At 45.9% G+C, this 27,868-nt stretch overlaps 1 protein-coding gene across 1 annotated transcript in view; it reads left to right on the top strand.

Moving 5' to 3' along the window:
- The window catches only part of TLL2 (tolloid like 2), a 139,708-nt gene that overhangs the window by 13,596 nt on the left and 98,244 nt on the right, over positions 1-27,868 (top strand). The window contains exon 2 of the mRNA XM_007117899.3: positions 17,821-17,931. Within this exon, the coding sequence (XP_007117961.1) occupies positions 17,821-17,931 (111 nt within the window). The remainder of the gene's footprint in view (positions 1-17,820; positions 17,932-27,868) is intronic.

Raw genomic sequence — 27,868 nt, 5'->3', positions numbered from 1 at the left:
CTCTAGTGCCCTCTACTGACAAAATCTAATGTGCCAGCTGACAAAGGAGAAATGTTTCCAGGGTCCAGCTTGTGTCACAAAGCATGACAATAAGGGTGGATTTAGAGCTGATAGGCAATATATTGATAGCTGGAACACTGGCCTAAACAAGCCAGAAGTTTCTTTCTTTCTCACATCAAAATCTGGAGGTCCGCAGTCTATGGCCAGTATGACAGCGCTGCTCCAGGAAGCCCTCTAGGGTCCAGTCTCCTTCCAGCCTGCCCCTCTGCTCTCCCTGGGCTGAGGCCCTTGTCCTCACGGTCCACGGTGGTAGCCAGAGCTCAAACCATCACAAATACGGTCTGGACATGGAAGGCATGGAAAAGAAAAAGAACAAAGAATGTGAGAGAAGGTTCCCAGGAGATGCCATCTGCCATCTGCTTTCATCTCATTGGCTGGAAGTTAATCACATGACCACAGATAGCTACATGGGATTCTGGGAAATATTTCTTCTGGAAGGTCTGGAACTGAACATCATAGTTTCTGTTGTTGGGGAAGAAGGGAGAAAAGGTATTGGTGGACAATAAGTTGGCCACAATAGACTACTTGCTGGAACTTTATGAAGAAAATTTAGTCAAAGTGATGATAGGCTCATGACAATTATTGAATGTTAACTAGATACACAAGGTAAGATTTTAGAGTAAAATCTTTTAGAATGTTAGAGCTGGAAGTTACCCTTGGAATTATTTATACTGTTTTTCATGTTTCCTATGAGAACCCTGAGGGCCTGAAAGGGCAGTAATGTGTCCAAGTTCACATGGATAGCTGCCGGCATGCCTGGAGGTGGACCCCGGGTCTCCTTTACTCTCCACCTAGTGTATCTTTCCACTCTCTGCACTACTTAGGGTCTCCATTGGCCTTTGTCTTCAGAATGAGTCCTGCTTAATTGCACTGGTAACTTAATGCTCCACAAGAGATCATTCCAGAGTGGAGGTATTAGAGCTTATGAGATATACCTGGCCTTGGAATCAGGCACATAAGATGCAAAATTAGAGCCTGGGAAGCTTCCGGCTTTTAGAACCTAAACTGCTCCCTTTTCTCCGTTACTGAGTGGAAGCCATGTGAGCTTAGGCTATGGGAACATAGCAGGTGTGAGACAGCAGTAAGTCATATGCTGCTGGAATTAAGCAGTGAAAAGTGTTATCTTAGGCCAAAGTAGCCATTCAGTTTACCAGTCAGAATGCCATCTTCCCATTTAGCTATGGAAATAATGGGAGGATTTTCTTAGAACAGCAGTACAAGCCAGGTGCCAGCAGGAACCAGACTTTACCCCAGATGTTTCAAATGAAGAGACCTTCATGAAGGGACTACTTACAGAGACAGGGTTAGGATGCAAAGAAGGGTGTGAGGCAACCAGAGACTAACAAGTCTCCCCTGTGGCTGAAGAAATGGGAAGGGAGCTGTGTTACAGGAGCTGGAGCTGTGCAGGAGGGGAGGTGGCTGAGTCACTTGAAGTATAGTTGATTTTCAATATTGTGTTAGTTTCAGGTGTACAACATAATGATTCAGGGTTTTTTTGCAGGTTATATTCCAGTATAGGTAAGACAGTACATAAGACAGTATATAAGACAATGGGTATAATTCCCTATGCTATATAGTATATCCTTGTTGCCTATCTATTTTATATATAGTAGTTTGGATACAGCACCAAAGCAGGGAGAAAGCAGGAACGAAATGCCTGCAGCTCTCTGCCCTCTTCCCTCTGATCTGCCAGGGTCTCCTGGTTGAATGCAAGCAGAAGCCAGAGAGCAGTGAGACATCGAGGAAGCAGTCCACAGGATCCGCCTTCCTGGGCACAGAGCAGGGCAGAGAGGGTAGAAAGTAAGTATAAAAAGAATAACTTGAATCATAGCTCAGGCCTTGCTGCAGATATTCTTTCCCATGGATGGAACTATTTTTAGTATTTTTACAACATACATTTGTAAATGGCCCATGTGTGGCACCTCCAATGCCACTCCCTCCCCAGGCCAGTGTCAGACATGGCTAATTGATCACAGCTCCTTTTCCTGAGGGTCCAAGAAGTCACCTCACAGCACTTAGAGAAAACATCACCAATTGATTGGGATGGGCATGTGAGATGAAATATATATGGAGCTGTAAAACTTACCTGGCCTTGCAAATATGGCCTACCTGCTCATGCTAGTCTGGTAGAGAATCTTTTTTTCTGGGGAAGTAGCTGAGCAGGTAGGTATTTCTTAAACCAAGTGAGTCCTGCTTGGAAAGCCAAGCTGCAGCATGGCTCTGAAATGCATTGGTGCAACCTTATTGTACTGTAGATGAAGAGGCGAGACAGGAGGTGATGTCTGCCTTGAGCAAGGTGGCCTCTTGGCTCCTCTGTAAAGGAGGATGATGCCCGTCAAGGTAGAAGGCAGGACTAGGTGTTCTCTTGAGATGGAATCAGCTTTCAGAGCCCAGTTGCTCTATGGTACCCATCTGTGTGTGGTGCTCTCCTAGGTCCTGATTGACCTTAAAAAAATTTTTTTTTAATTGAAATTTTTTTCAATTTTTCAATTTAATTTTTCAATACTTCAATTAAAAATTTTTAATTGAAGTATAGTTGATTTACAATATTGTGTTATTTTCAGCACAGTGATTCAGGTTTTTTTGCAGATTATATTCATTATAGGTTATTACAAGATAATGGGTATAATTCCCTATGCTATACAGTATATCCTTGTTGCCTATCTATTTTATATATAGTAGTTTGTGTCTATTAATCCCATACCCCTAATTTGTCCCTCCCCCTTCCTCTCCCCTTTGGTAACCACAAGTTTGTTTTAAATATCTGTAAGTCTGTTTGTGTTTTGTACATACATTCGTTTGTACTATTTTTTAGATTTCACATATTAAGTGATATCATATAGTATTTGTCTTTCTCTGTCTGACATATTTCACTAAGCATAATATTCTCTAGGTCTATCCACATTGCTGCTAATGACAGTGTTTCATTCTTTTTTATGGCTGAGTAATATTATCTACATATATATATATACACATATATATATAATACATATATATGAATATCATCTTAATCCAGTCATCTGTTGATAGGGACTTGGGTTGCTTCCATATCTTGGCTATTGTAAATAGTGCTGCTACAAACATTGTGCTGCATGTATCTTTTTGAATTAGTGTTTTCATTTCCACCAGAAATGGAATTGCTGGGTCATATGGTATACAAGGGTTCCCTTTTCTCCACATCTTCTCAAACATTTGTTATTTGTAGACTTTTTGCCGATAGCCATTCTGACCTGTGTGAGGTGATACCTCATTGTGATTTTGATGTGCATTTCTCTAATAATTAGCCATACTGAGCACCTTTTCAGGATTGACTTTTAACATGGAAAGTCCTATGGACTTTCAGGTCCTGCTACTTTTCTGGTGTGCACGCTCAGACCCCTGAGTTCAGACTTTAAGTGGCTTTGAATAGAAAACTCCTAGCTGGAACAAATGGCCAATGGGTCATGGACATTGCCAGCATGGTTTAGGGCATAGATGGCAGGTAGGTCCCAATTCATCTGCCATTTCTATCCATTTGTGCTGGCCCTCTGTAGACTGTGTTGAGATGGATTTGGAGGCTGTGTCCAGGTTCGGTGGACAGGAAGGCTGGGATCAATGAAGGATATTTGCCCTGAGACAGAGGGGCTAAGAGGGGTTTGTCTCATATTTGCCATCACTGGCTTCGAGTCAGCAGATGTGGCTTCTAGATGTGATATTTTGAGCAAGTCAGTTAAGCTTCCTGGACCTTAGTTTCCTTATGTGGAAAGCAAGGACATGGCTTAGGTGACGTTTAAACTCTCTCCATCTTAGAAATGCCATGATTCAAACTAGTTTGGGGTTTTTTTAAGTCTTCAATGTAGAACTTGCAAAAAGTCTGTTTGATCCAATTAAACTATTTCCAGCTGCCCACCCCTCTCTGCCATACGCTTGAGTAACTAAGCCCTCCATGCCTGTGAAGGCCATTTCCCCAGGCTGGAGCAGCAGGAGACCCTGGAGACGGAGGTCTCCCATACTAAACAGATTCTCCTCTTTAATCTCAACCAAAAGATCCAGGAGGCATGGGCTTCCCTGGTGGCGCAGTGGTTGAGAGCCCGCCTGCCGATGCAGGGGACACGGGTTCATGCCCCGGTCCGGGAAGATCCCACATGCCGCGGAGCGGCTGGACCCGTGAGCCATGGCCGCTGAGCCTGCGTGTCCGGAGCCTGTGCTCCGCAACGGGAGAGGCCACAACAGTGAGAGGCCCCTGTACCGCAAAAAAGAAAAAAAAATAAAATAAAGATCCAGGAGGCATGAGTCACATCTCGCCCTGTTTCCTCTTCTCTGTCCTCCTCAAGCCTGTACCTCTCGCCTCCTGCTCTGCAAACACGCCTGAATGCAGAGTCCTGAAATTTAGGTTCATGGTTTCAAAGTTCATGGTCCTGAGAATAAACAAAAAAACTATTGTGGTTGCATAGAGCTGTGGACCCCATTAACACTGCCCCATGAATATTTATAGCGTGAAACTACAAAAGAACATAGAGGCCATATTGTATTTCCTAGAACTTTCTTTCCATGGGGTCCTTTCTCTGTGGGTCACTTTAATGTAAGCTTTGCTTATTTAGTTGCACACTTTAAGCCGATTAACTTTTCATTAAAAAAAAAAACCCTCCCTGTTTGTTTGTACATATACTCCCTTGACAAAGATTCACAGAAAACTGCTTTAAACCTGTTAAATCCCTCTGCTGGAAACTTGAAGTGAACTAAATGTGTCTCTGGGTAGGATTTCCCTGTAACTCTCTCTGCCTCTGGCCCCTCCCTGTTTCCTGAGAGGAATTCCAATGGTTCGAAGGCTCCAGATTTAGTGCCTCCGGTAATCTCAGCTTCTCTCTAGGTGACTATCTTCTGGAACATTAGCAAGGTCCTTCCTGAGCAGCTTGTTATTGGGATGGCCAAATGGCAATCCCTGGGTGGATGCCTTACGCTTCTCTAATAGACATTGTAGAAACCAAACATTAGAGCTAGAGGGACCTCGAGACATCACCTCCATTGGTCTCCAAACTTCAGTGACCGTGAGTCACCTGTGGGGGTGGGTGGGATATGAACTTAACATGCATATTCCTGGGCCCTGTGCCTGGAGAGTCTGATTCCGTAGATGTGGATGGGGCCTGGGATCTGTGTTTCAACACTCCTTAGACACGTCTAACAAAGTGGTCTGTGGCCCCGCCTTGAGAATCCCTGAGCTGGTTCAGCTTTCTCAATGTATGGGTGAAAAAGATGACACCAAAGGGAAAAGTGGTCCACCCAGTGTCACATGCAGCATCCAAGCGCCCTCTTCCCAGTGTAGACCATGCCTGTGATTCCATACTGCTTTAACTCTGGCCTTTCATGTCCCAAGATGCAGCTGTACTGTGGAACATTTGTGATTAGGCCCATAAGTGGGAAACTAATTGAAAAATAAACCTGCAAGGCCAGGCTGTAGTGTAGAAATGAAAATCAGGGACCGGCCTGGTTGGTGGAGGTGAGGTGAGATGAGGCCAGGTTAGTACCTGCTGGAGGTCACCCCTGCAGGATAAATCTAGGACTCTGTTGGTTTTGAAGTGAGCCCTGGGGTAGGGCAGGGCCTGTGGCTGGGACGGACTGGAAGTCTGCAGGGGGTGAGGGGGGGAGTTATCTTCCAGCCGTGGCAGCCCTTCCTGGGCCTCCCGCTCTCTGGGTGCCAGGAAACAGTCTTGGGGAGGGTGTGGCTGGTAACAGAAGGTGACAGTAGAGTTGAAGGGGTCTCCCTCTGACTGGCTGGGCTTCTGCCTGGCTCACAGACTTCGCAGCTCTGCAGGCCCCAAGCCAGGGGCCACTTAAAATCCCCAGAATCCCCCCTCGAGACTCTCTGGATCTCAGGGGGCGTTGGGGGGAGGGTTGTTAAGGACCCTCTGGCCAACCCCTCCTGTCCTCTGTCCCCTCCAGTCACCCCCACTCGACTGTCTGGTCTTGGACAGGCCAGCAGCTCATCTGGGAACAGAGCTCTTACCGCTGACCATGAGATCAGGCCCCACCTTGAATCCCAGTTCTAGAAACAGGGTCCTCTGTGAGGCAGTGAACTGGGCTCCAAGTTTAGAGCCAAGAGGTCTGCCCTCAAGCCCCGCCCCCTTCTCACAGTTGTAAGTTAATAGGCTGGTCGTGAACTTCCCTGAGCCTGGCTTTCCCGCATGAAATGGGGCTGACCGTCTTTGCCTTGCCTTCCCCTAGGACTTTGGTGAGGAGCACTTATTCACTCACTGGCTCATTTACGAAAATGGAAGGTCCCAGAACTGAAGGTCCTTGCCAGGCCCTGAGCAGGGTGCTGGGGTGGGGTGGGGTGGGGAAGAATGTGTGTGTGGAGGGGATACAAACTGTGAAGTGCTGCACCCGAGTGAGGGACTCCTTGTGCCCAGCTCCACCTTGGGTGCTCTAATAACCCTGGAATTTTGTTCCTTGTGTCTGAGACTTCCTTTTGCCCCTGCCCAGCCTCTCGGTTCCTGCAGCCTCACCTCCTGCCTCACTATCATTGATGGTCCACGTGACTGGGACCCCACTTTAGCCAGGGCCCCTCACCAGGTCCCTTCTGCTCCTGCCTGACAGTGCCTCACTGTTTCTCCCCTCAGGGCCTTTGCACATGCCATCTCATTGACCAGCATGCCCTTTTTCTTGTTATCCACTTGCCAGACTTCTGCTCACACGTCACCTTCCTACTCAAGTGTCACCCACTCTGCAAGGCCTTCCCTGATCCACCCCCAAGACTGAGTTAGTCCCTCTTTCTATCCCTGCCTGAGCAGCAGGGGTTACTTCAAGGCAAACACGCATGGCAGTTGGGAGTTAGAACTGAGAGGTGGCCTAAAGCAAGTTGCCTAATCTCTCTGAGCCTACTTTTCTCATCAGAAAAAAAAAGCATCATGATGGTTATTGCACAGAGTTGCCGTCTTGAGGGTTAGAAGAGTGTGGAGAGCCTAGCATGTGTCTGGTGCTCAAGAAGTATCAGTCCCTTCCTTTTCAGTGCCTTGGTCCTGAGAGAAGAATTAAAACACCAGATTTGGAAGAAACAGAGAGAGCTGTTTCAAGATAAAGGGGGATGTGTTGGAAGGGCGTGAGCTCCCTGTCAACGGAGGGGTGTGAGAAGAGGCCACTCAGGCATCACGTGGTAGTTTGGACCCAATGACCAGTAGGGCCCCTTCTAGTCCTGGGAAGATTGCTGAGCATTGCAGCAGTCTCTAAAAGGTGTTTCTTAGGACAGAAGATTCAGTGAAAAGAAATTCCAGGGCAACCACATTGGCAAATGCTGCATTCTCTTTCTCTTGGAGAGTTGTGATGTTTGTTAGGATTGTAAAGGCTCTGAGAAGTACTGCAGTAAAGAAAAGCGGTTCACTGCTGGGGACCTGGGTTTGATCCCTGGTCAGGGAACTAAGATCCCACAAGCTGTGCCAAGTGGCCCAAAAAAATGAACCTATCTATGAAACAGAAACAGAATCAGGGACATAGAGAATAGTCTGGTGGTTGCCAAGGGGGAAGGGAGTGGGAGAGGGTTGGATTGGGAGTTTGGGATGAGCAGCTGCAAACTGGTATATATAGAATGGATAAACAACAAGGTCCTACTGCATAGCACAGGGAACTATATTCAATATCCTGTCATAAACCATAATGGAAAAGAATATGAAAAAGAATGTATATATAGCATACTGAGTCACTTTGCTGTGCAGCAGTAATTAACACGAAATTGTAATTCAACTATACTTCAATAAAAATAAAATTTTAAAAAAAGCTTTATTGCTTTGCCAGGCAGAGGGGGCCACAGGGGGCTAATGCGCTCAAGATTGTGTGTCCCACCCTGGAGGGGGTAGTGAGGAATCTTATAACGTTCAAGGAGCAGGGCGTGATCAGCTCGTGGGCATTCGTCTGATTGGTTGGTGGTGAGGTAATTGGGAGTCCGCATCATCAACCGCCTGTTTCCAACGGGTCGGGGGTCTGCGGGCTTGTGGGCAGCCTACAGTTAACTTCTTCCACCTGGCGGGGGGTTTCAGTATCTGCAAAACAGCTCAAAGGACACGGCTCAGAATAGTATCTGTAGTCCTTGAGGAAGAACTAAAGGTCCTTGACTTTGTTTAACGGCTAAAGTATTATTATTTTGTCTTACTTGACTGTTTTCCTTTCTTTCTTCATTTTCTCACTTCTCTGATTAAATTTATTCTTTGACTAAAGTTTTTCTACAGAGAAAAGGTGGGTGGAGGACATGGGTGGAGGTCTGTTCTGGGAAGACCTCATAGGGTCCTGCTCAGTTACAATAGCATTTCTTATTAACTTCTTAGAATGTGAAACTTTGGGAAAAGTTGGCTTGGTGGAGGAAGGCTGTGATTTGGGAATCAGGAAGGCCTTTCTTGACTTAGAACACCCATGAAACCTCATCCTGCCTACACGAGCTTGGCCAATTCCTACTCCTCTCTGGGCCTTCCTTTGAGGTTAATGTATAGAAGGCATTTATCCTGATCCCTGGGACAGGGTGCTACTTGCTTTGGCTGTTTGCTTTGGGCAAGATGCTGTGCTGTGGAGACCCCGAGATGGGAGCTGCAGTGATGGGCCTTACCCTGCAAGGATTAGGTCATCTTTTGCAGCCTCGAGAATCAGGCTTATGGAATCAGATGGGGAACATGACATAACTTTAGAAACTGACTTTACAGATATTTACTGTTATTACAGTAGTGTGCTAGAGCTGGCTGTTACCTGCTTGTGAGAGCCGAGTGTACACATATTCTCCATCTCCATGTTTTGTGATCTTGAAGTCAGCCTCAGTGGGAGTATTTACACCAGGGAAATGAGCAAACGCTACAAATTAAGGCTCTCTCCTCACCCAGGCAATTGTTAAATATCAGCACATCTTTGATTATATATCATTCGAAAGTATTTCTTTAAATTGTCTCCTTTTATATTTTTAAATTTATTATATAATAGCTTTAAAATTTTATTTGACTACTTTAAAGGTTTCTGTTTTTGATTTCCGAAAAGCAGTTTTCCTATTGTATCTCATAATCTATTCCTGAAATAGTCACTATCCAGAGCTTCATAACAAAACACTACCACCAGGTGACAACTCCCTGAATTGCAGGTTGGAGGTCCAGTGGGGTCAGCCAAGACTGGAGCAGATGGCATTTCCATTGGTGTGCCTTTTAGATCTTTCCTATGGCCTATCCATTCAAGGTCTACATTTCTGTGAAGAATTACCCTGCTTGACCTCTTTGTGGCAGCCATGACAGGCATAGAGAGGTGCAGGGGAGCCTGGGACCACGGGGGCGTGGTTGCTGGAGGCAAAGCCCCTGGTGCCTTGAGTCAGTGCTTCTCAGACTTCTCTGTGCACACGTCCTGCCTGGGGATCTTGTTAACATGCAGCTTCCGATTCAGCAGCTCTGGGGTGGGCCCTGGGAGTGGGTGTTTCTATCAAGCTTCAAGATGAGGTCAATGCTGCCCGTCTAGAGATTACACTTTGAGTAGCCACGGGTCGGTGGTGGTAGAAGAAGAAAGTTAGCCGGGTGGTAGGAGTCCTTCCTTCGAGAGTCTTCTCTTAGGAGGCTGACATGTTTTGCCTTTTGGTAACAATTCAGTAGCTCTGTGTTTTGAATGTATAGACTTGGCTCATTAGATCCTAAGTACTGTTCAACCAATACGTCGATTTTACTTTTATTTTTATTTATTTATTTTTTTAGTTAGACTATGGTTTTTTTTATTAATTAATTTTTACTGGAGTATAGCTGATTTACAGTGTTGTGTTAGTTTCTACTATACAGCAAAGTGAAATCAGTTATACATATACATATATCCACTCTTTTTTAGATTCTTTTCCCATATAGGCCATTACAGAGAACTGAGTAGAGTTTCCTGTGCAATACAGTAGGTCCTTATTAGTTATCTATTTATATATAGTAGTGTGTATATGTCAATCCCAATCTCCCAGTTTATTCCTCCCCTCCGTACCCCCTGGTAGCCGTAAGGATTTAATTTTTAAATTTTTTATTTATTTGTGATTTATTTTGGTGTATAGTGTGAGGTTCAAAGCCAACTTGATTTTTCCTCAAAGAGCTAACCTATTGTCTCAACGTGATTCATTGATTAGTCCCCCTCTTTCCACAAATTTGTGAGACCTCTTTTGTCATAAATGAATTTTCTTATATAGACTAGGGATTGCTTCCAGACTACCCCATGTTGCAGGGTTGTTGAAGCTTTATAACATATTTTGATATCAGACGAGACCAGCCTTCCTCTGGTACTCTTCTTCTTGACTGTTATCACCTAATTATGCAGATGAAGTTTAATATCATTTTGTCAATAATAAAAAAATTATTGAGGTTTTGATTAAAATGTATTAAACCTATACATTAATTTGGAAAGAACATTTCAGAGAAAGGCAGAGTATGTCTTTCCTTTCCTGTCACTTTTTATAGCTTTTAGTAGAATTTTACAATGTCAACATAGTACTACTTTTTGTGTCAAGGTTTTTCCCAGATATTTGATGCTTTTTGCTGCTATTTTAAACAGAATTTATTATTTTATTTTATATTATTTATACTATATTGCTGTACTTTATATAAAATTTTATTTTATATTATTTACATTGTATACTTATAGCGCTTAGCCACATGTGGCAGTTTAAATTTAAATTAATTAAAATAAAATAAAATACTGAGGAGTATCTGCTCAGCTGTAGCACTTCAGCCTGACATGCTGGTCTCTGCTGGTGAAGCCTGTACTCTTGACCCTTTGGCTCTGGCTATAAATCCCCCTCTGTGGCTTTTCACCCTGACCTCAGGGCTCTGCTGGTCCACTGACCCTCTCGGCATCTCTGCATCCTCCCTAGGCATGTGGGAGCACCCAGAGCCCCAGACACCAGGTGCTGGGGGCCAGATTTGGGAGCACCCTGGGCCCACGTCTCTGGACACTCCCCTCTACTCATGCTGTCCCATTGCCCCTGTGTGTGGTGGATGGGCAGCTTCTCCCAGACTTGAGCCTCACTGGGCTATGCCCTGGGGAGTTGGCTAAGAGCCTTATGTGCCCAGGCTCTCTCCCACCACATGTCCCGCTCCTGTCCTCTGACGTGGAGGGCTTCCTCCTACTCCCCCTTCTGTCTGATGGGGACTCCCCTGCGTCATATCCAGCTCCTTCCCTGAAGTAGCTTTCAACCTTCTTCCCTCACTGGGGCCACAGTGGCAGGATGCATGCAGGAAACAAGACTCACTCTGTATTGAAAATTCACCAGTTTAATGTTTTCAGACATTCCCGTCATCTCAAAAGGAAGGATACATGGTTACTTCCCAGGCAGGTGGCTGGGAAGTAATCTGACCTTGCTTTGGGGATTGAACTCACATCAATAGAATTAATTTCTATTAATTTGTCAATACATATTTTTACTAATTTTCATTTCCTTTCATTAATTTATCAATAAATATCTCCTGAGCATATTCTCAATGCCAGACATTGTTCTGGGCATTACAGGGATACTGTAGCCAAAAAAGTTGGCAAAAATCTTTGCCTACATTAATAGACCTTCTAGTGGTACCTTGGGTCCTGGTTTTATGGTGGCTTCCCAGCCAGGGCAGTTATTCAACCTGATTTTTGTGCATAATACTTTTTTCTAGTCTTGAGAGTGGCCTGGTGACTATCTCCCATGGGGTTAAGAGCTAATGGCCTGTCCTCATTTCCTGACATGGCCTCGGCTTGTTGGACTGAGACACAGTGACAATCCCTACAGGAGAATGTGCACTTCTTTCTATTTCGGGTGTAAATAACCTTTAAAGAAGGGTCTAGAAGCTCTGCTGGGTCTCAGATTCCATCTTAGAGTGGAGAGACTCAGGGCAGAAGACAGTTCTCTGAAGCTTCCTCAAGGCCTTCATTCAACAGATATTTCCTGCACCCCGACTGTGCTGAGAATGGACCTATGGGGCCGGCAGACACAGTCCTTGCCTTCATGAAACTGCACAGATAGAAGTTAATTAACTTCGGTTGTGACGAGATCACATAGGAGAAGTTGGAGTAGAATGGCTGTTTTCGAGAGTGTGGCCTCATGACTCAGGACAGCTCAGGAGGGGTAGAATGTCCTGTGACCCTTCTGGAACAACCCTCCAGGACATTCAGGAGAGGCCAGCAAGAACTATCTTGGAAGAAAACAGGAGACAAAGGCTTTCTCTAGCTGAGAGGGGAGGCTGTTTCAGAAATGCGCTCTCTCCGTAACTCCATGGATGTAGCCCTCAAAGTCCCTGCAGTGCAGATGGAGCCCATCTCTTGGGATGTGAGCCTGGCTGGAGGCTCTGGTGGCATCCATGCCATGTCTTAGGTTGCAAACAGAGCCCTTCCTGTGTGCTTGGCTCAAGAAATGCTTCCTTCCTGCCTTCCTTCCTCAGTCTGCTCTTTATTGTGCCTTTTCCCGGAAGAGGAGCCATAGAGCCATAGTAGGTATTGCGTTGACATGGAGTTGTGACCTCCGGGGAATCCCAGAGTGACACCACCTGCCTCCAAGCTGACTCCTGATCATTCTTGAGTTCTCCTACAAGGCATTGGTTGAGATCCTTGAAGCAACTATGTTAGGAAGAGCACGTTGTGGTGGGAGTCTGGGGTGGCGACTCCCCACTGTTGCCTCAGGCTTATTTAGAATATCCAAAGCACCTTTGGTGTTGGGGTTTTCACCCCTGGCTCCCAGTTGTGTGTGGACAGATTCTACTCTGCTAGGTTAGACCAGAGCATAATGAGAATTGTCTTGGACTTGAGTCTCGCCTTTGCCAAATTCCTTGGTAAGTGATTGTGAACAAATCGCTCAGCCTCCTGCACAACATGCTCCTGTCTATGGAACGGGATCGGGGTAGGACTGGAGATGGCATCCTGATTCTGGACCTCTGTTCTGGGCTGCCAGTCACTCTGGTTTGAAGCCTGATGTTGGGGAGAAGGCTCAGAGAAGTCAAGTGATTTGCCGAAGGTCACACAGCTATTAAATGGCAATAATGGGATTTGAACCCAGGATCCCTCTGGCTCTAAAGCACATGCTTTTAATCAACCTGCCTCCACTGGTGAACAATACAAAAGTTGCAGGCAGGAAGTGCCTTCAGGAAGAATTCCTTGCATGGGAATCAGCCTGGGGCTACTGCCTTTTGAGGTCAAGAGGACGCCCGAGTGCTGGGCATTGAAGTGCTCGAAAGCAGATGGAGACCAAGGTGCCCTGGGGACAGTGCAAGAAGAGTAGAATTCTCAGCAGCCCTCTGACTTAGGAAGCAGTTGCTGAAGAGCAGCCCTATGCTCCCTTGCCCTGACCTCTGTCACGCTCTGGTTTGCAAACTGATGTGTGCAGGGACACCAGAGACTTACCAAGGGGTGCTTCCATATAAGATTCTATATGATTCTATTATAAGATTCTATTCTATAAGATTCTATTCAAACTACTGGAGGATGCCCTGGTCATGGTGATCCTTACCCCACTTTACAGAAGAGAGCCTCACTTGTCACTCATCCTGAATCCCACTGTGTGCATCGGCTGGGGTACAAAAACCTCTGAGCGCTAAAGGGAAAACGAGAAATGATCAGTCACAGACCAGCCTTCTTTGATGATGAGTCAAGGCATCTAGACCTGGCTTTCTCCTGTCTTTTCCTATCTGTATGAATTTCTGTTACGGGGGATGCTTGGTGCTTAGTGGAATATTTTGAATTCAGAACAACTGAAATAGAGTAAGTTAATGACAGTGATTCTTTTAAGTATAACTGAAATGTTTTCTGGACTTCTAATATTTCATGATATGTGGATAAAACCCAAGATGAATAATTCCTTGTTTTCTTTCTGATGCAGCATGTGTTATTCAATAAGTTGGTTAAATCTATTTTACCAAATCACATCATGAAACATTTATTACAGTTACAGTCAATCCTCATCTTATAAAATGTTTACTATTTTTTTCACTTCTTATGAACAAAATAAAAGATACATTTAAACTCACGGTGAAAAATCATAAATGTCAGGCTCACAATATACATAAGGATATGTGGTTTTTAAAAATTATTTGGGAATACATGAGCACAAACGTTTGAGCACTTCCTTGGCTTGTTGGAGTCTTCCCAGGTCCTGTTAATCTACTCCCTTCTCCATCTGCCCTCTTGCTTCTCTTTCTGCTCTCAGAATGTGAGAAGTGTTCCTGATTATCTACCACTGTGAATACCATCATTGACACAGACGTTTTTTCTTTGAGGAAGAGATGGCACTGTATTGTGAACTTGTGCTAAGTCTTCAGGAAGGTGGGAGGGGCTCAGGACCGGCAGCTGGAAACCATCTTTGGCTGAGCCAGCTTTGTTACACATTTCAACAAGGTGAAAATAAGTGTACATTTCAAAGATTTAAGCAAACTTGAAGTTGTGCAACCATCACCACAATCCAGTTTTAGAACATTTCTACCACCTGGAAAAGTTCCTTCATGGCCACTTATAATCAATTCTCATTCCCACCCTCAGCCATAGGCAGTCACTAACCTTTCTAGCTCTATAAACTTGCCTTTCTAGACGTTTCATATAAATGGAATCATATAATATGTAGTCTTCTGCATCTTGCTTTTTTCACTTAGCATGATGTTTTTGAGATTCATACGTGTTGTAGCGTGTGTCAGTAGTTTGCTCTTTTTAATTGCTAGGTGGTTTTCCATTGTATAGAGAGATCATATTTTGTTTATCCATTCAACAGTTGATAGACGTTTAAGTTGTGTTCAAGTTTGGGGCAATCATTAATAAGCCTGCTATTAACATTTGAGTATATGTCTTTGTGTGGACCTATGTTTTCATTTCTTTTGGGAAGATCTCTAGGAGTGAAATTGCTGGGTCTTGTGATAAGTTTAACTTTTTAGGAAAATGCCAAGTAGCTTTCCCTAGGTAGTATACCATTTTACATCCCTACTAGCAAGGTATGAGGTTTCCCAATTCTCTACACCATAAGCCTGAGTTTTAATCAGTCTTTGTTACTCAAAGGCCTTCTCAGTTTTTGTTTTACTGTTTAGCAATGAGAATAGTTTGGCTCTTCTGACTCCTCAAGTCCCTGAATTTCTGGACTCTCTCCATTCCTTTTCATTCCCACTATAAATTGCTCAATTCTTTTTTTTTAAATTCAATTTATTTAAACAACAACAACAACAATAAAACAAAAGGAGTTCACCTATTTCTTCCACCTATTTCTCTTCACCTATTTCATATATATATGAAATATCTATATAGATATAGATATAGATACACATATTTTACTTAGTATAATGCCCTCGACATTCATCCATGTTGTTGCAAATGGCAAGGTTTTGGGTTTTTTATGGCTGAATAATATGGACACTTTACATTGTTTCCATGTCTTGGCTATTGTAAATAATGCTGCAATGAACATGGGGGTACAGATTTTGCTTCAAATTAGTGTTTTCATTTTCTTTAGATAAGTACTCAGAAGTGGAACTGCTGGATCACATGATAGTTCTATTTTTCATTTTTTGAGAAACCGCCATTCTGTTTTCTATAGTGGCCGCACCAATTTACATTCCCACCAACAGTGCACAAGGATTTCTTTTTCTCCACAACTTTGCCAACGCTTGCTTTTCTAGTCATTTTGATAACAGCCATTCTAACAGGTATGAGACGATATTTCACTGTGGTTTTGCATTTCCCTGATGATTAATGATGTAGAGCCTCTTTTCATGTACCTATTGGTCATCTGTATGTCTTTGGAAAAAATGTGTCTTCAGGTCTTCTGCTCATTTTTTAATTGGATTGTTTGTTTTTTTGCTATTGAGTTGTATGAGTTCTTTATATATTTTAGATATTAACCCCTTATCAGAATATGGTTTGCAAATAATTTCTCCCATTCAGTAGGTTGCCTTTTCATTTTTGTTGATGGTTTCCTCTCAATGCAGAAGACTTTTAGTTTGATATAGTCTCACTTATTTATTTATTTATTTAAATTTTTATTTTATTTTTATTTTATTTATTTATTTTTGGTTGTATTGGGTCTTCGTTGCTGCGCGTGGGCTTTCTCTAGTTGCGGCGAGCGGGGGCTACTCTTAGTCGTGGTGTGCGGGCTTCTCATCACGGTGGCTTCTCTTGTTGCAGAGCACAGGCTCTAGGCGCACGGGCTTCAGTAGTTGTGGCACGTGGGCTCAGTAGTTGTGGCTCGCGGTCTCTAGAGGGCAGGCTCAGTAGTTGTGGCACATGGGCTTAGTTGCTCCGTGGCATGTGGGATCTTCCCAGAGCAGGGCTCGAACCTGTGTCCCCTGCATTGGCAGATGGACTCTCAACCACTGCACCACCAGGGAAGTCCTCACCTATTTATTTTTGATTTTGTTACTTTTGCTTTTCTATGTCATATTCAAAAAAATCATTGTCAAGACTTATGTCAAGGAGCTTACTGCCTATGTTTTCTTCTAGCAGTTTTATGATTTCCGGTCTTATGTCCAAGTCTTTAATCCATTTTGAGTTAATTTTTGTGTATGGTATAAGATAGTGGTCCAGTTTCTTTCTTTTGTATGTGGCTCCAATTTTCTTAGCATCATTTATTGAAGAGACTGTCCTTTCCCCATTGTATATTTTTGGCTTCTCTGTCATAAATTAATTGACCATATAAGCATGGGTTTATTTCTGGGCTCTCTATTTGGTTCCATTGATCAATGTATCTGTTTTTATGCCAATACCATACTGTTTTAATTTTTACCACTTTGTAATATAGTTTGAAATCACGGAGCATGATGCCTCCATGCCCAGTTCTTTTTAAAGCCCTTATCTTTCTTGTAGTATCTTGTCAAACACAGCTAATGGTAACCAAGATGTGCTATTGACATTCTGACTCCCCATCTCTTCACTTAAAGCCATAAGCTCATTTAGTTCATCATCTGCCTTCCAAGTTAATGCAGGCAATAGTTTTACCAAATGCTTCATCACTGTGTAATATTGATTGCCTTCTTCCAGCCTTCAGTAATAGTTTCCTTGATACCCACTACCTGGCCCAAAGACAATGGATTTTTGTCACCAAGAAACATACCTCTTCTGATAGCAATTTCTGTGTTAGTCAGGATAAAGAGGTTGTGCTGCAGTAACAAATAGCCCCAAATCTCAGGTACTTATAAAAATAATGGTTTTTATTTTCCTCACTCATGTTACATATCCATCCTATTCAGCCACCCCTCTGCTCCATATCATATTTACTCCAGAACTTAGGGTTTTAGAGTCACCCCTATCTGAGCCACTGCTTGTCCTCTGGGAGAGGGAACGAGGACATGGTGAATCATACACTAACTCTTAAAGCTCCTTCTCACATTTGATTAGCCAGAACAGGTGAAGTGGCCAATCCTGACATCAATGGGGAAAGGAAATAGAATCTCTTCCCAGGGAAGGGAAGCAAATATTGTGAACATTAGTATCATTTATTATATTATGCTTTTTAAAAAATATATCCTGAAAACTCTGAAGAAGGGAGAAACAGATGTCTTTGTGTGGTGGTTTTGCCCACAGCTGCCTACAGTGACAGTAAGACAGGGTGACCTTTCAAAATACCTTACAGACCTAGGCCTTTGATCTTTATTGTGATTGTCCCCAGCCCTGTGGCTTTGATGCACAGATTTATTATCTGTTGTTCTTTTTCTACCAGTCTTATCTCTTAGGCTCAGGAAGAAATTTGATTGGATGGACTATCTTTTCTAGAGTTTACTACTCAGTTTCCAATACCCTCTGGGCCACTAGTAAATTCATTCTTTGATCTCCAGCTTAAATTGATCCATTTCTGTTTTTTCTTCCCAGCTGTCTTTTGGGGAGACATTGCCTTAGATGAAGAGGACCTGAAGTTATTTCACATCAACCAAACCCGTGACTGGATCAAGCAGTCAGTGGAGGAAACAGGACACAGCACGGGTAAGTACTGCGTCCCCTCCACCCCTGCCCTGGATAGAAGGGTCAGGGACTCCAGCACAGGGTGATGTGGACCACAAGTCATAGGTATTTCACCTGTCAGTCCAGTGCCCACCTGTCAGTGGAAAACCATAGGGGTCACCCCTTGTCTGTTGCAGGCCGTGAAGCTGGAACCTCCAAGTTTGCTTCTCCTTCTAAGAAAATCTTCATTAGCCTCTTTATCCAAAGATTCAACCCTGAGCTCAGAGAGTTCAGAGTTGAACTCAACGTAGGTTCTCAGGACTCTGGCCTCAGGGTCCAGAACTTCCCAAATGGAGAGCATTCCTGGATGGGCTCCATTTAGGGCATATCTGATGGTGATGCTGATACTGATTAGCAGTGGGAAGATGCTTGCCTGGGCCGGGGCAGGGTGGTATTGTGCACTTGTTTGGCCTACAAACCAGGTGACAATCCCCTGGGGGCAGTCAACAGACTGGGTGTCAGACTTTGATTACTCCTCTCCTTTGATTACTTTTCCTCCTTGCGTTCACCTTGGGGTGAATAGTAATGAGACTGGTCTCCTGATTTCTCCTTACCTCCCTGCATACTGGGCTCAGACGCCTCCCCTCTATTCTCAGAAGCAGCCCCAGGCACTGAGCTGTGGGAGCTGATAGGCTGACTGTGGCTTATTATTCAGTGACCAAGGCTCGTGTGTGCCTGATGCTACACTGTCTCTGCTACCTGCCACCCCTCCACCCACCCTCCCTTCCTTTCTCTCGAGGATTTAAAAAAACTGTGGTAAGAACACTTAACATGAGATCTACTGTCTTAACAAAATTTTAAGTGTACAATACAGTACCATAAACTACAAGCATGATGTGATACAGCAGATCTCCAGAACATTCATCTTGTATAACTGAATTTTATACACCGCCCCCTTTTTTAGTACCTATCATGGATCTAATGCGGTGCTGGTGAGAGAAAGAGGAATAAGATGTGACCTCTGACTTCAAGGAGACCTTTCACACCAGGCAGACAGGGTGGACAAGCTTGCTAACATCTCCAAAGTTCAGTTTTCCTATCTGTAAAATGGGGATGAAACCAGCACTCACTTCAGCAGGGGTTGGGAGCATCGACTCCAAAAGTAACAGGCTAACCTCGTGCCTAGCACATGGCATGTTCTCAGGCAATGGCAGATGTTATCACTAAGCACCCCAGTCTGGAGGAATGAGACTGAAGTGTAGATAGATAAACTGTAATTCCTCATGACAAGAGCTACAATGAATCAAGAGCAGTGGGAAGAAGATGGGCCAAGAAAGGCATCATGGGAATGGGCACTCTTGCCTTGTGTCTTGAAGGATGAGTAGGAGTTCCTTAGGTGAAGAATCAAGAAAAGATATTTCAGCAGAGGAGAAACTGTGTGCAGAGGCAGGGAGTATGAGAGGGGCTGTCTTAAGTTGAGGAACAGAGGAAAGGTGTGGGTCACTGGAGGGTGCCTCCCGGGGGCAGCTATCGTAGAGAGAAGCACCAGGAGAAGTTGCTGGGGTAGACGATGAAGGTGCCTGTTGGCGGGGTGGGTGGGAATGTGCCCAGAGTAGGAGGCAACTCCCCCGATGCCCGATGCCTGTTGCGCTAATGAGCTGGAGCTTTCCCCTGTGGGTGGCAGGTGTCCTGCCCGAGGTTTCTGAATAGGAACGTGACGTGCTCATCTTTGGCTTGGGGGAGTCTTGGTGGAGTCCCCTCTCCCGCTGCTCCCCACAGGCCACCAGCTGCCCTGAGGTTGCTGGGTTCTGGGCTGGATGCCTGGGCAGCCTCACCATGCTGCTTGCTGGTGGTGATGATGGGAGAGGGGTTGTCAAGGCAACCCCTTTCCCTCTGCTGATGAACCTGGTGGATTCCAAGACCATCCCCAAAGCCCCCCATCCCTGAGTGTCTTGCAAGGCTCCAAGATTCCACCAGAACTAATTCACCAATTCTTCATTTCAGTATTTCCTGGCACAAAAGGCCCTGCGATCCGTATCCACTTGGGAGGGAAGGAGAAGAATATATTGTATTCATGTTTCTGGATGTGGTCCCAATTCATTCACTCACTCACTCACTCACTTATTCATTGAAACCTCTATTGAGTGTTCACTTTGTGCCAGGTCTTGTGCCAGACCCTGAGATGGTATAGACTGAGGTTTCTCTTTTTAAGGACTTACCAGCTAGTGGAGGGAATAGATGCAGAAACCAGAAAGGGTAAAGAGTGAGGGGTGGAGGTGGGGTGTCCCAGGAAGCACAGTGGGAGTGGAGGGCACTGTGAAGAACTGGGACCATTGCTGCGGGGAGAGCCAGAAAGGCCTCCCAGAGGAGGGGGTCCTGGGGAGGTGGAGGGGTTTCCAAGGCCGGAGAAGAAGGAGTCAGAGGGTAGAGAAGGACATTCCAGCCCGAGGGAGTCGTCTTTCTTGGTGTGGGAAATGGGTTGGCAGCCTCCACTAAGGAGGTTACATGCTTCCTTCTTGTCCAGTGGTTGGTCCCCTCTTTCTGGGGGGGTGGTAGGGCTGTGCCCAGAGTGGGGGGCACCTCCCACCACTCATGGGGACATGAGCAGCTACAGGAGCTAGGCCAGGCTCCACACAGGATGTAGGGATGAGGCAGGGCAAGAGGGCAAAGGCTGTCAGAAGGCCAGGGGTCCTCATCACCAGTGGTCAGGAGGAGAGAGGAACGATTAGGCATGTTAGAGCTTCTTTTTGGTGTCTGGCTCTATGATTATCACTTCTTCGGATTTGGGGGACCTCTCGTGGATGTTTTGAAAAGTCCATTTGAATTTTAAATGGGGGTTTGGAATCCAGATTATTTTTCACACCATTATATACACAACCTTAACTGAGCTCTAACAAAAGGCAGCATCTCTTCATAATTCTGTCACTCCAAGTCATCATACGCTCCCCCCACACCCCCGCCAGATTCTTACCTGGAGGCCTAGAGAAGTTGACCTGATTGTAACTTCGTGTGATTTAATTTTTTAACTTTCCTTTTTGCACTATTACTTCAGTACTTAAAACTAGTGAACCTCACATAGCTCAAACATAGAGTGTGATGTACTTTTACACGTGTTTGTGTCCACGTAACCACCACCCAGACCAAGGGGTGGAACATTTTTAGAACCCTGGAGACTCCCTCATGCCCCCTTCCGGCCAGCACCCACCCCCAGCAGCCACTAGTCTGACCTCTCTCCACACAGATGCATTTTTAAACAATTTTTATTTTTTATTTTTTGGTCGCGTTGGGTCTTCGTTGCTGTGCACAGGCTTTCTCTAGTTGCGAGAGCGAGGGCTTTTCTTGTTGTAGAGCATGGAGTCTAGGCACACGGGCTTCAGTAATTGCAGCATGCGGTCTCAGTAGCTGTGGCTCACGGGCTTAGTTGCTCCGCGGCGTGTGGGATCTTCCCAGACCAGGGATCGAACCCATGTCCCCTGCATTGGCAGGCGGATTCTTAACCACTGCACCACCAGGGAAGTCCCCACAGATGCATTTTACCTGCATGAATGGAACCATGCAGTGTGTGTTGTTTGTGTCTGTCTCTTTTCCCTCAGTTTTGTGACTGTGAAATTCCCCCATGTTGTTGGGTGAAGCACTGGTTTGTCCTTTCATCTTTTGCAGTGTTCTCCTGAATGAATGTACCCTAGTTTATTCATTCTTCTGTTGACAGCCATTTGGACAGTTGACAGTTTGGGGCTATGATAGCTAAAGCTGCTATTGTCTTTCTTGTACGTATCCTTCGGTGCACATAGGCACTCATTTCCAGGAATGGAATTGCTGGGTCACAGGGTATACGTAGGTTATTAGTAGAATCAGTCAGTTTTCCCAAGTGGTAGTACCAGTTTACACTCTGTGTGGGTACATATTGATTTGGAAAGCAGGGCGGGGGGTGGGGGGTGACCATGCAGGATCCAAGGAGGCCTTTGGGTCTTGGTCTCTCTGGCTTGGGGACCCCACTCACACCTCCAGACCTGCACAGCAGTCAGTTGATGCCCGGACACCATCACGAATGCTCAGGGTTGGTCCTGTCAGCAATCCTTCTGCTGTCCTTGGGGGACCTGCCATGGCACAGCATGGGGACCCAAGCTTGGCAAATGTGAGTGAGAGACCCCAGAGCGAGTCTGGGCCTTGGCCAGCCACCGTGGCAGTTGTGTGCCCAGCTGCTGGAGAGTGGCCTGCCTGGAAGTTGCCTTGAGGATGCTGCAGTGAAGGGAAGCCTAGCAGCCCTGCCTTCGCCTCCTTCATAGCGCTCTCCCAAGGCCACCATGGTCAGCCTCATGGGCTAAGAACTTGAGTACCTGTCTTCTTTTTCCTTCCCCCCTGTGAGCTGAGAGAGGGCAGAGTCCACATATATTTGACTTTGGATCCCACAGAGGTGGCCCGGCACTTTGTATCTAGAAGGCACTGGCCAGCATTGTTGGAGACGGGAGAGGGAAGAGATAGACAGAGACTGGCAGGCCCTGGAGCATCTCCCAGGGGCCTTGGGGTGAAGAGCTCCCACAGGGCTTTGCTCCCAGGAGGGCAGTGAAAGTGCTGGCCACCCTCACAGGCTTTGGTCTCAGACTGTCTGGGCTTGAATCCTCGAGCTGGGCCTCAGTTTCTTCATCTGTCAAATGGGAATAGTAATAATCCTTACTTCAGAGTGATGTTGTGAGGAGAAAAGGAAAGAATACATGTAAAGTGCTGAGCGCAGTGCCTGGCATATAAGAAATGTGCAATAAATATCAACTCTGCCTTCTCTTCCTCATTATTATTAGTAGTAGTATTTGCAGAAAGAACACTGACCTGGGAGGGTTTAAGGTTAAAGTGGAGAATGGGAGAAATTTGCTACGTGCTGGAGGGAACTTTGGGGGCTTGGGCAAGAGGGCTTTGAAACATGTACCTTTCCGGTGTTTCCTCCTTCCCAAGCTTGAGATATGTATTTTTTTTTCCACTATGTTTTTATGGCAAGGTGATTTTTACCCTGATCACTTTTCTCTGAGGGCCAATAGTACTTTGCATCTATCTAAAATGGTTATTTTATTCAGAATGGGAATATTTTAAATTATTTTTGCTGATTAAACTAACACTGCTAGTTGTTAAAAAAAAAAAAAAGTCCAATAGCTCAAAATCGTAGAAAGTAGAAAGTGAAAATCCCCTTTTATCCCAGCCCTGGGGGTCCCCATCATGATCTGTTTGCTGGATTCCTTCCAGCCTTACTGTGCTCAGGCCATGTGCAGATATTTTTTAAACATAAAAGGAATTTTTCTTCACACCCTGTTGTGTCACCTGGGTCTTTAACACCACACCATGGACATCTTTTCACGTGGTACTTTTTTTTTTTTTTTTTTTTTTTTTTTTGCAGTACGCGGGCCTCTCACTGTTGCGGCCTCTCCCATTGCGGAGCACAGGCTCCGGATGCGCAGGCCCAGCGGCCATGGCTCACGGGCCCAGCCGCTCCGCGGCATGTGGGATCTTCCCGGACCGGGGCACGAACCCGTGTCTCCTGCATCGGCAGGCGGACTCTCAACCACTGCGCCACCAGGGAAGCCCTCACGTGGTACTTTGAGGTCTATCACATTTAATGTGCAACTCTGCCACCATTTTATCGAATGAATCCATACAGATGGACATGACGGTTGTTTCCCTTCTTTTCTGTAGTGTTTTTTTCTATTAGAAATGTTGATGCTGTGAACAACACTGTGCTGTTGTTCTTTAAACATTTGCTTTGATTAAAAAAAAAAAATTTGAAAGGAACCACACCTTTATCTGCTCTGTGTACTTCCACATGTGTGAAAGGATGTGTTCTTAGATATCGGTTATTTCATTTCCAAGCTTTGGTAATTGCCCCTGGTTTTTTGAGCGGTGGCGTGGGAAGAGGGCTAAATCCCTGGAGGTGGATGGGATGCAATGCAGCCCCAGATGCCTCCTTTCCCTGGTTTATCCTGTGAACTTGAAGGTGCTTTCCTGGTTGCAGAATGAGACGATGTCATTGCCCTAGAAGTGATCTAGTCTCCCTCGTTTCCTAGATGTGCCCAATGTCCCACATTCAGTCAGTGGAAGAACCGGAACGAGAACCCAGGTTTCCCATCTCCTAGGCTGTGTCCTCCATTGTACCAACCCGTCTGCCATGTTGCCAGGTGGAAGGAATGGAAAACAACAGAGGGGCATGTGCTCATTCCTTTGCCAGCCCTGGGAAAGTAGCTGGAGTCTTTCTGCACCAGGAAGCGAGCAAAGACCTTGTGCCCGGGTTGGTATGAGAGCCCACTCAGGGTGCTGTGCTGGCCACAAAAAAAAAAAGCCACTGAGAGCTCTCGGGCCCCCAGTAGGGAGCATCCTCGCTGTTCACTTGGGACCCCGGGCTCGTGGTGATTACTTCCAATCAGTCTCCCTGCGTCCAGTCTCTGCTTCCCCATCCTGCTTCCAGGTGATCTTTCTGGACCTGACCTTGCAACCACCGTACTGGGTTGAATAGTGTCCCCCCCAAATTTATGTCTATTTGAACCCCAGAATGTGACCTTATTTGGAAATAGAGTCTTTGCAGAGCTAATTAGTTAAGGATCTTGAGATCAGCCTGGATTTAGGGGTGCCCTAAATCCAATGACCGGAGTCCTTATAAGAAGAGGAGAGGACTCAGAGAGACACACAGAGGAAGGCCACGTGAAAGAGAGAGGCAGAGACTGGAATGATGCAGCTATAAGCCAGGGGGCACCAAGGATTTCCAGGAGCTGCCACAGACTAGGAAGAGGCAAGGAAGGATTCTTGCAGAGCCTGCAGAGAGAGCACGGCCCTGCCAACACCTTGATTTCAGACTTCTAGCCCTCCGAACTGTGAGAGAATAGAGTTGTGATTTTCAGCCTCCAACTCTGTGGTAACTTGTTACGGCAGCCCTAGATAACTGATACCACTATGTTTTCTAAAACCCTTCCATGGCTGCCTATCACTTATCAGAAACATTCCTTATCTGGCCCCCAAGGTCCTCCACGCTTTATCCACAACTTACATATCCGGCTCCCTTCCCGCCCCTCAGCCTCCTGCCAAACGCAATGACGTCGTGTCTGCAGGCCCCGAGTGTCCTTCCTTCCAGCCTTCTGTTCCAGCTCTACCCTCTACTCCAAGTCCCCATTCTACAGAAAAAGAAACGAAGGTCCACGGACAGCCTAAGACTCACCCAGGGCCCTACATCTGGTGGGATTCATGATACCTCTTTAGGTCAGCACAGCTGCCAGCTTGGGAGTCCCACCTGGGTTGACAGCGCTGTTAAAATTAACCTTATTTTGTGCTTCAGATGGAGAGAGCGCTATCTTCCCCCCATTTTCAGACAGCCCCATTCCCCTGCCGTGAGGGCCTCCAGAGGAAGTGGCAGCAGCCTTTTGGATGTGCTTGGGGGCAAGGAGGCAAGAGCGCATTCTTCAGGGAGAGAAAGTCCTTCTGTGTGCATTTTATTTGCAGTGAGAAGAATGGGAGTTCTGGGCAGGCATGGGCCAAGCTGTTCTATGAATGGGGCCCTTGAATTAACATTGCCGAGTTTCCTAAAGCTGCTAATCGGATTAGCTGTGTAGTGAAGGAAGTACTTAGCTGGACACACACACAGACACATGAGCAGGCATACACACACACTCTCCCATCCTCTTGCATCCTCCTCGATGTGGTGGTGCAGAACCTGACACCCCCATTTCTGAGTTCTGGGACACCTCACCCCCTAACCACACAAGATGTGGAGGAAAGCCCCGTGTGGTTGATGTTTGGGGATTTTTGGTTGTTTATTTCTTCCCTAAAGAGTCCTGGAAGCAAAGTTGAACGTTCTCATCTTTGCAAATGTCTGGAAACTTGGAGAGGAAACCTCATCTTGCAGTTATCTCCCTCCGGGTAATGGATCTGATTTCTTGCTCTTTGTAATGAAGACTCTGGAAGGGGAAATGGCTTTCATTGCTTATTGGTTCTGATGGAAGCTGATGTTTCCCGTCTTGTCTATTCTGAGCCACTGGGCCATGTCCACCTCTATTAAAGAAACCAACCTTAGTCTAAACTCCTGCCATCTGTGTAGGGCATCCACATAAGCCTAACAGTTTGTGCATTTGAGTTCAAAATAATAAATTAGCAGGAGAGAGTCGAAGACGTTAGTTTGGCTAACTTGCCTCCTCTCCCTGGGCCTCATCACTCAGAGATGGACCCCACAGAGCCTTCAACTCCTTGAGTTCCTTTTCCTATGCTGTCCGTGACTTGGAGGGGCACATGCTACCGTCACCTGGTCTCAGTGTCCCCTCTGAAGAGAGGGTCTCCTGAAACCATATCCTTACTTCTTTCCAGCCAGTTTGAGCTCTGGATTTGAACGCTGGTGTTTCAGGCTGGAGAAAAGAGGGGAAGCAAAGGCCACTGGGCATCGAGGGACTAAATTTAGGCACAAAAGGCTAAAGCGCACCTGTGAGAGACCCTCACTGTACTACACGGGTTTCTGGGCCCTGCCTTCCAAGGTTTGAGGGTCTAAAAGGGACCCACCATGTCTCTGTCCCCAACATATATTTAGCTTTGAGGCCCTTGAGAGAACTCATGAGTGGGGCTGCTTTGAGCAGCCCTATTGACAGGCTGTGGTTTTTCTGGCTCTGCTCCCATGGAGACCTTCCCCAGGCTTTGTAGACATGGCTTCGTCTTTTCATTAATTTTCTTTATTGGTGGTGGGAGTACTGCTGACTGACCAGTGTCCAGGAAAGAAGTGGGGGCAGTGGTGGCTCCCTGTGACATCTGTAGAAGGGACAGTGTCCTGAGCTTATGGATGAATGCCAGGTTAGACTTGCTGAGACAGTTAGTTGGGTTCAAGGCTGTCTTCTCTCACATCATGGAACACCGTCTCAGTGAGATCTGGTGGCCTCTGCTGCTGGGGCCACTGGATTAAAAGGACAAGAAGCTGTCGGGGGGCGCTCTTACTCGTCCTTTCCACTGTCTCCTCAAGAGCTTTGGAATAAGGTTTTGGGGACTTCTTTTCTCTATGTATATTGTACTTGACATTTTGTGGTTCCCACACCCTCTGAGAGTCTGATGAGTATTTTCAGCACTTCTCCGAGAAAAAGGTACACACACAATTTTGTTTGCAATTTCAAGAATTTTACTCCGTAGATCCCAAGTTATGCACCTCAAGTCCACAGCCCCCTTTTTCTGTCTGTTTCCACTCTGATGGAGGTGTTCTCATGTGGACATCCTGGATCCTAGAGTTGCAGTGTAGAAAGGCATGGATACTGGAGTCAGGCAGGCCTCCCTGGCTCTGTACTGATTAACTGCAGGAGTAAGGGAGCCTCCTTCCTTATTTGGAAAATGGGATTGGAGAGGGGGGATTGGGAAAGTGTAGGAGGTAAAGCACTCATCCCAGAGTCTGACACCTAGTAGGTGCTCAAGAAATAGTAGCCACATGGCTTCCCGTGTGCTGGATCCTGCCTTCTCTCCTCCCCGGCCCACCTCTGTGTCTCAGACGCCACACTTCCTAGATGCCTTGGAAGTCTTCTCCTTTGCAGTACCCTGCCTGCATCCCCTTGGGGTCTCTGGAGCTGGACCTGCACCAATGTGACCTGACCAGATTCTTGGATTTAGATTCCACCAGCACATGGGGAATCTCTCTCAATCCCCAACATAAAGCCTTTCCTAGTCCTCCTGAGTCAAACTCTAGGTCATGAAGTTGGCCAAACAGACATCTGAGAATTGATTAGATGCTGGTTCACCTTTGACAGCAACAACAAAAAGAATAATAATAGGGCTTCCCTGGTGGTGCAGTGGTTGAGAGTCCGCCTGCCGATGCAGGGAACACAAGTTCGTGCCCCAGTCCGGGAAGATCCCACATGCCGCGGAGCGGCTAGGCCCGTGAGCCATGGTCTCTGAGCCTGCGCGTCTGGAGCCTGTGCTCCGCAATGGGAGAGGCCACAACAGTGAGAGGCCCGCGTACCACAAAAAAAAAAAAAAAAAAAAAAAGAAT

The sequence above is a fragment of the Physeter macrocephalus genome, chromosome 20 (assembly GCF_002837175.3).
Source record: "Physeter macrocephalus isolate SW-GA chromosome 20, ASM283717v5, whole genome shotgun sequence".
Taxonomy (NCBI): Eukaryota; Metazoa; Chordata; class Mammalia; order Artiodactyla; family Physeteridae; genus Physeter; species Physeter macrocephalus.
The sequence above is the reverse complement of the archived record's forward strand: the minus strand, read 5'-3'. Positions and strand labels throughout refer to the sequence as shown.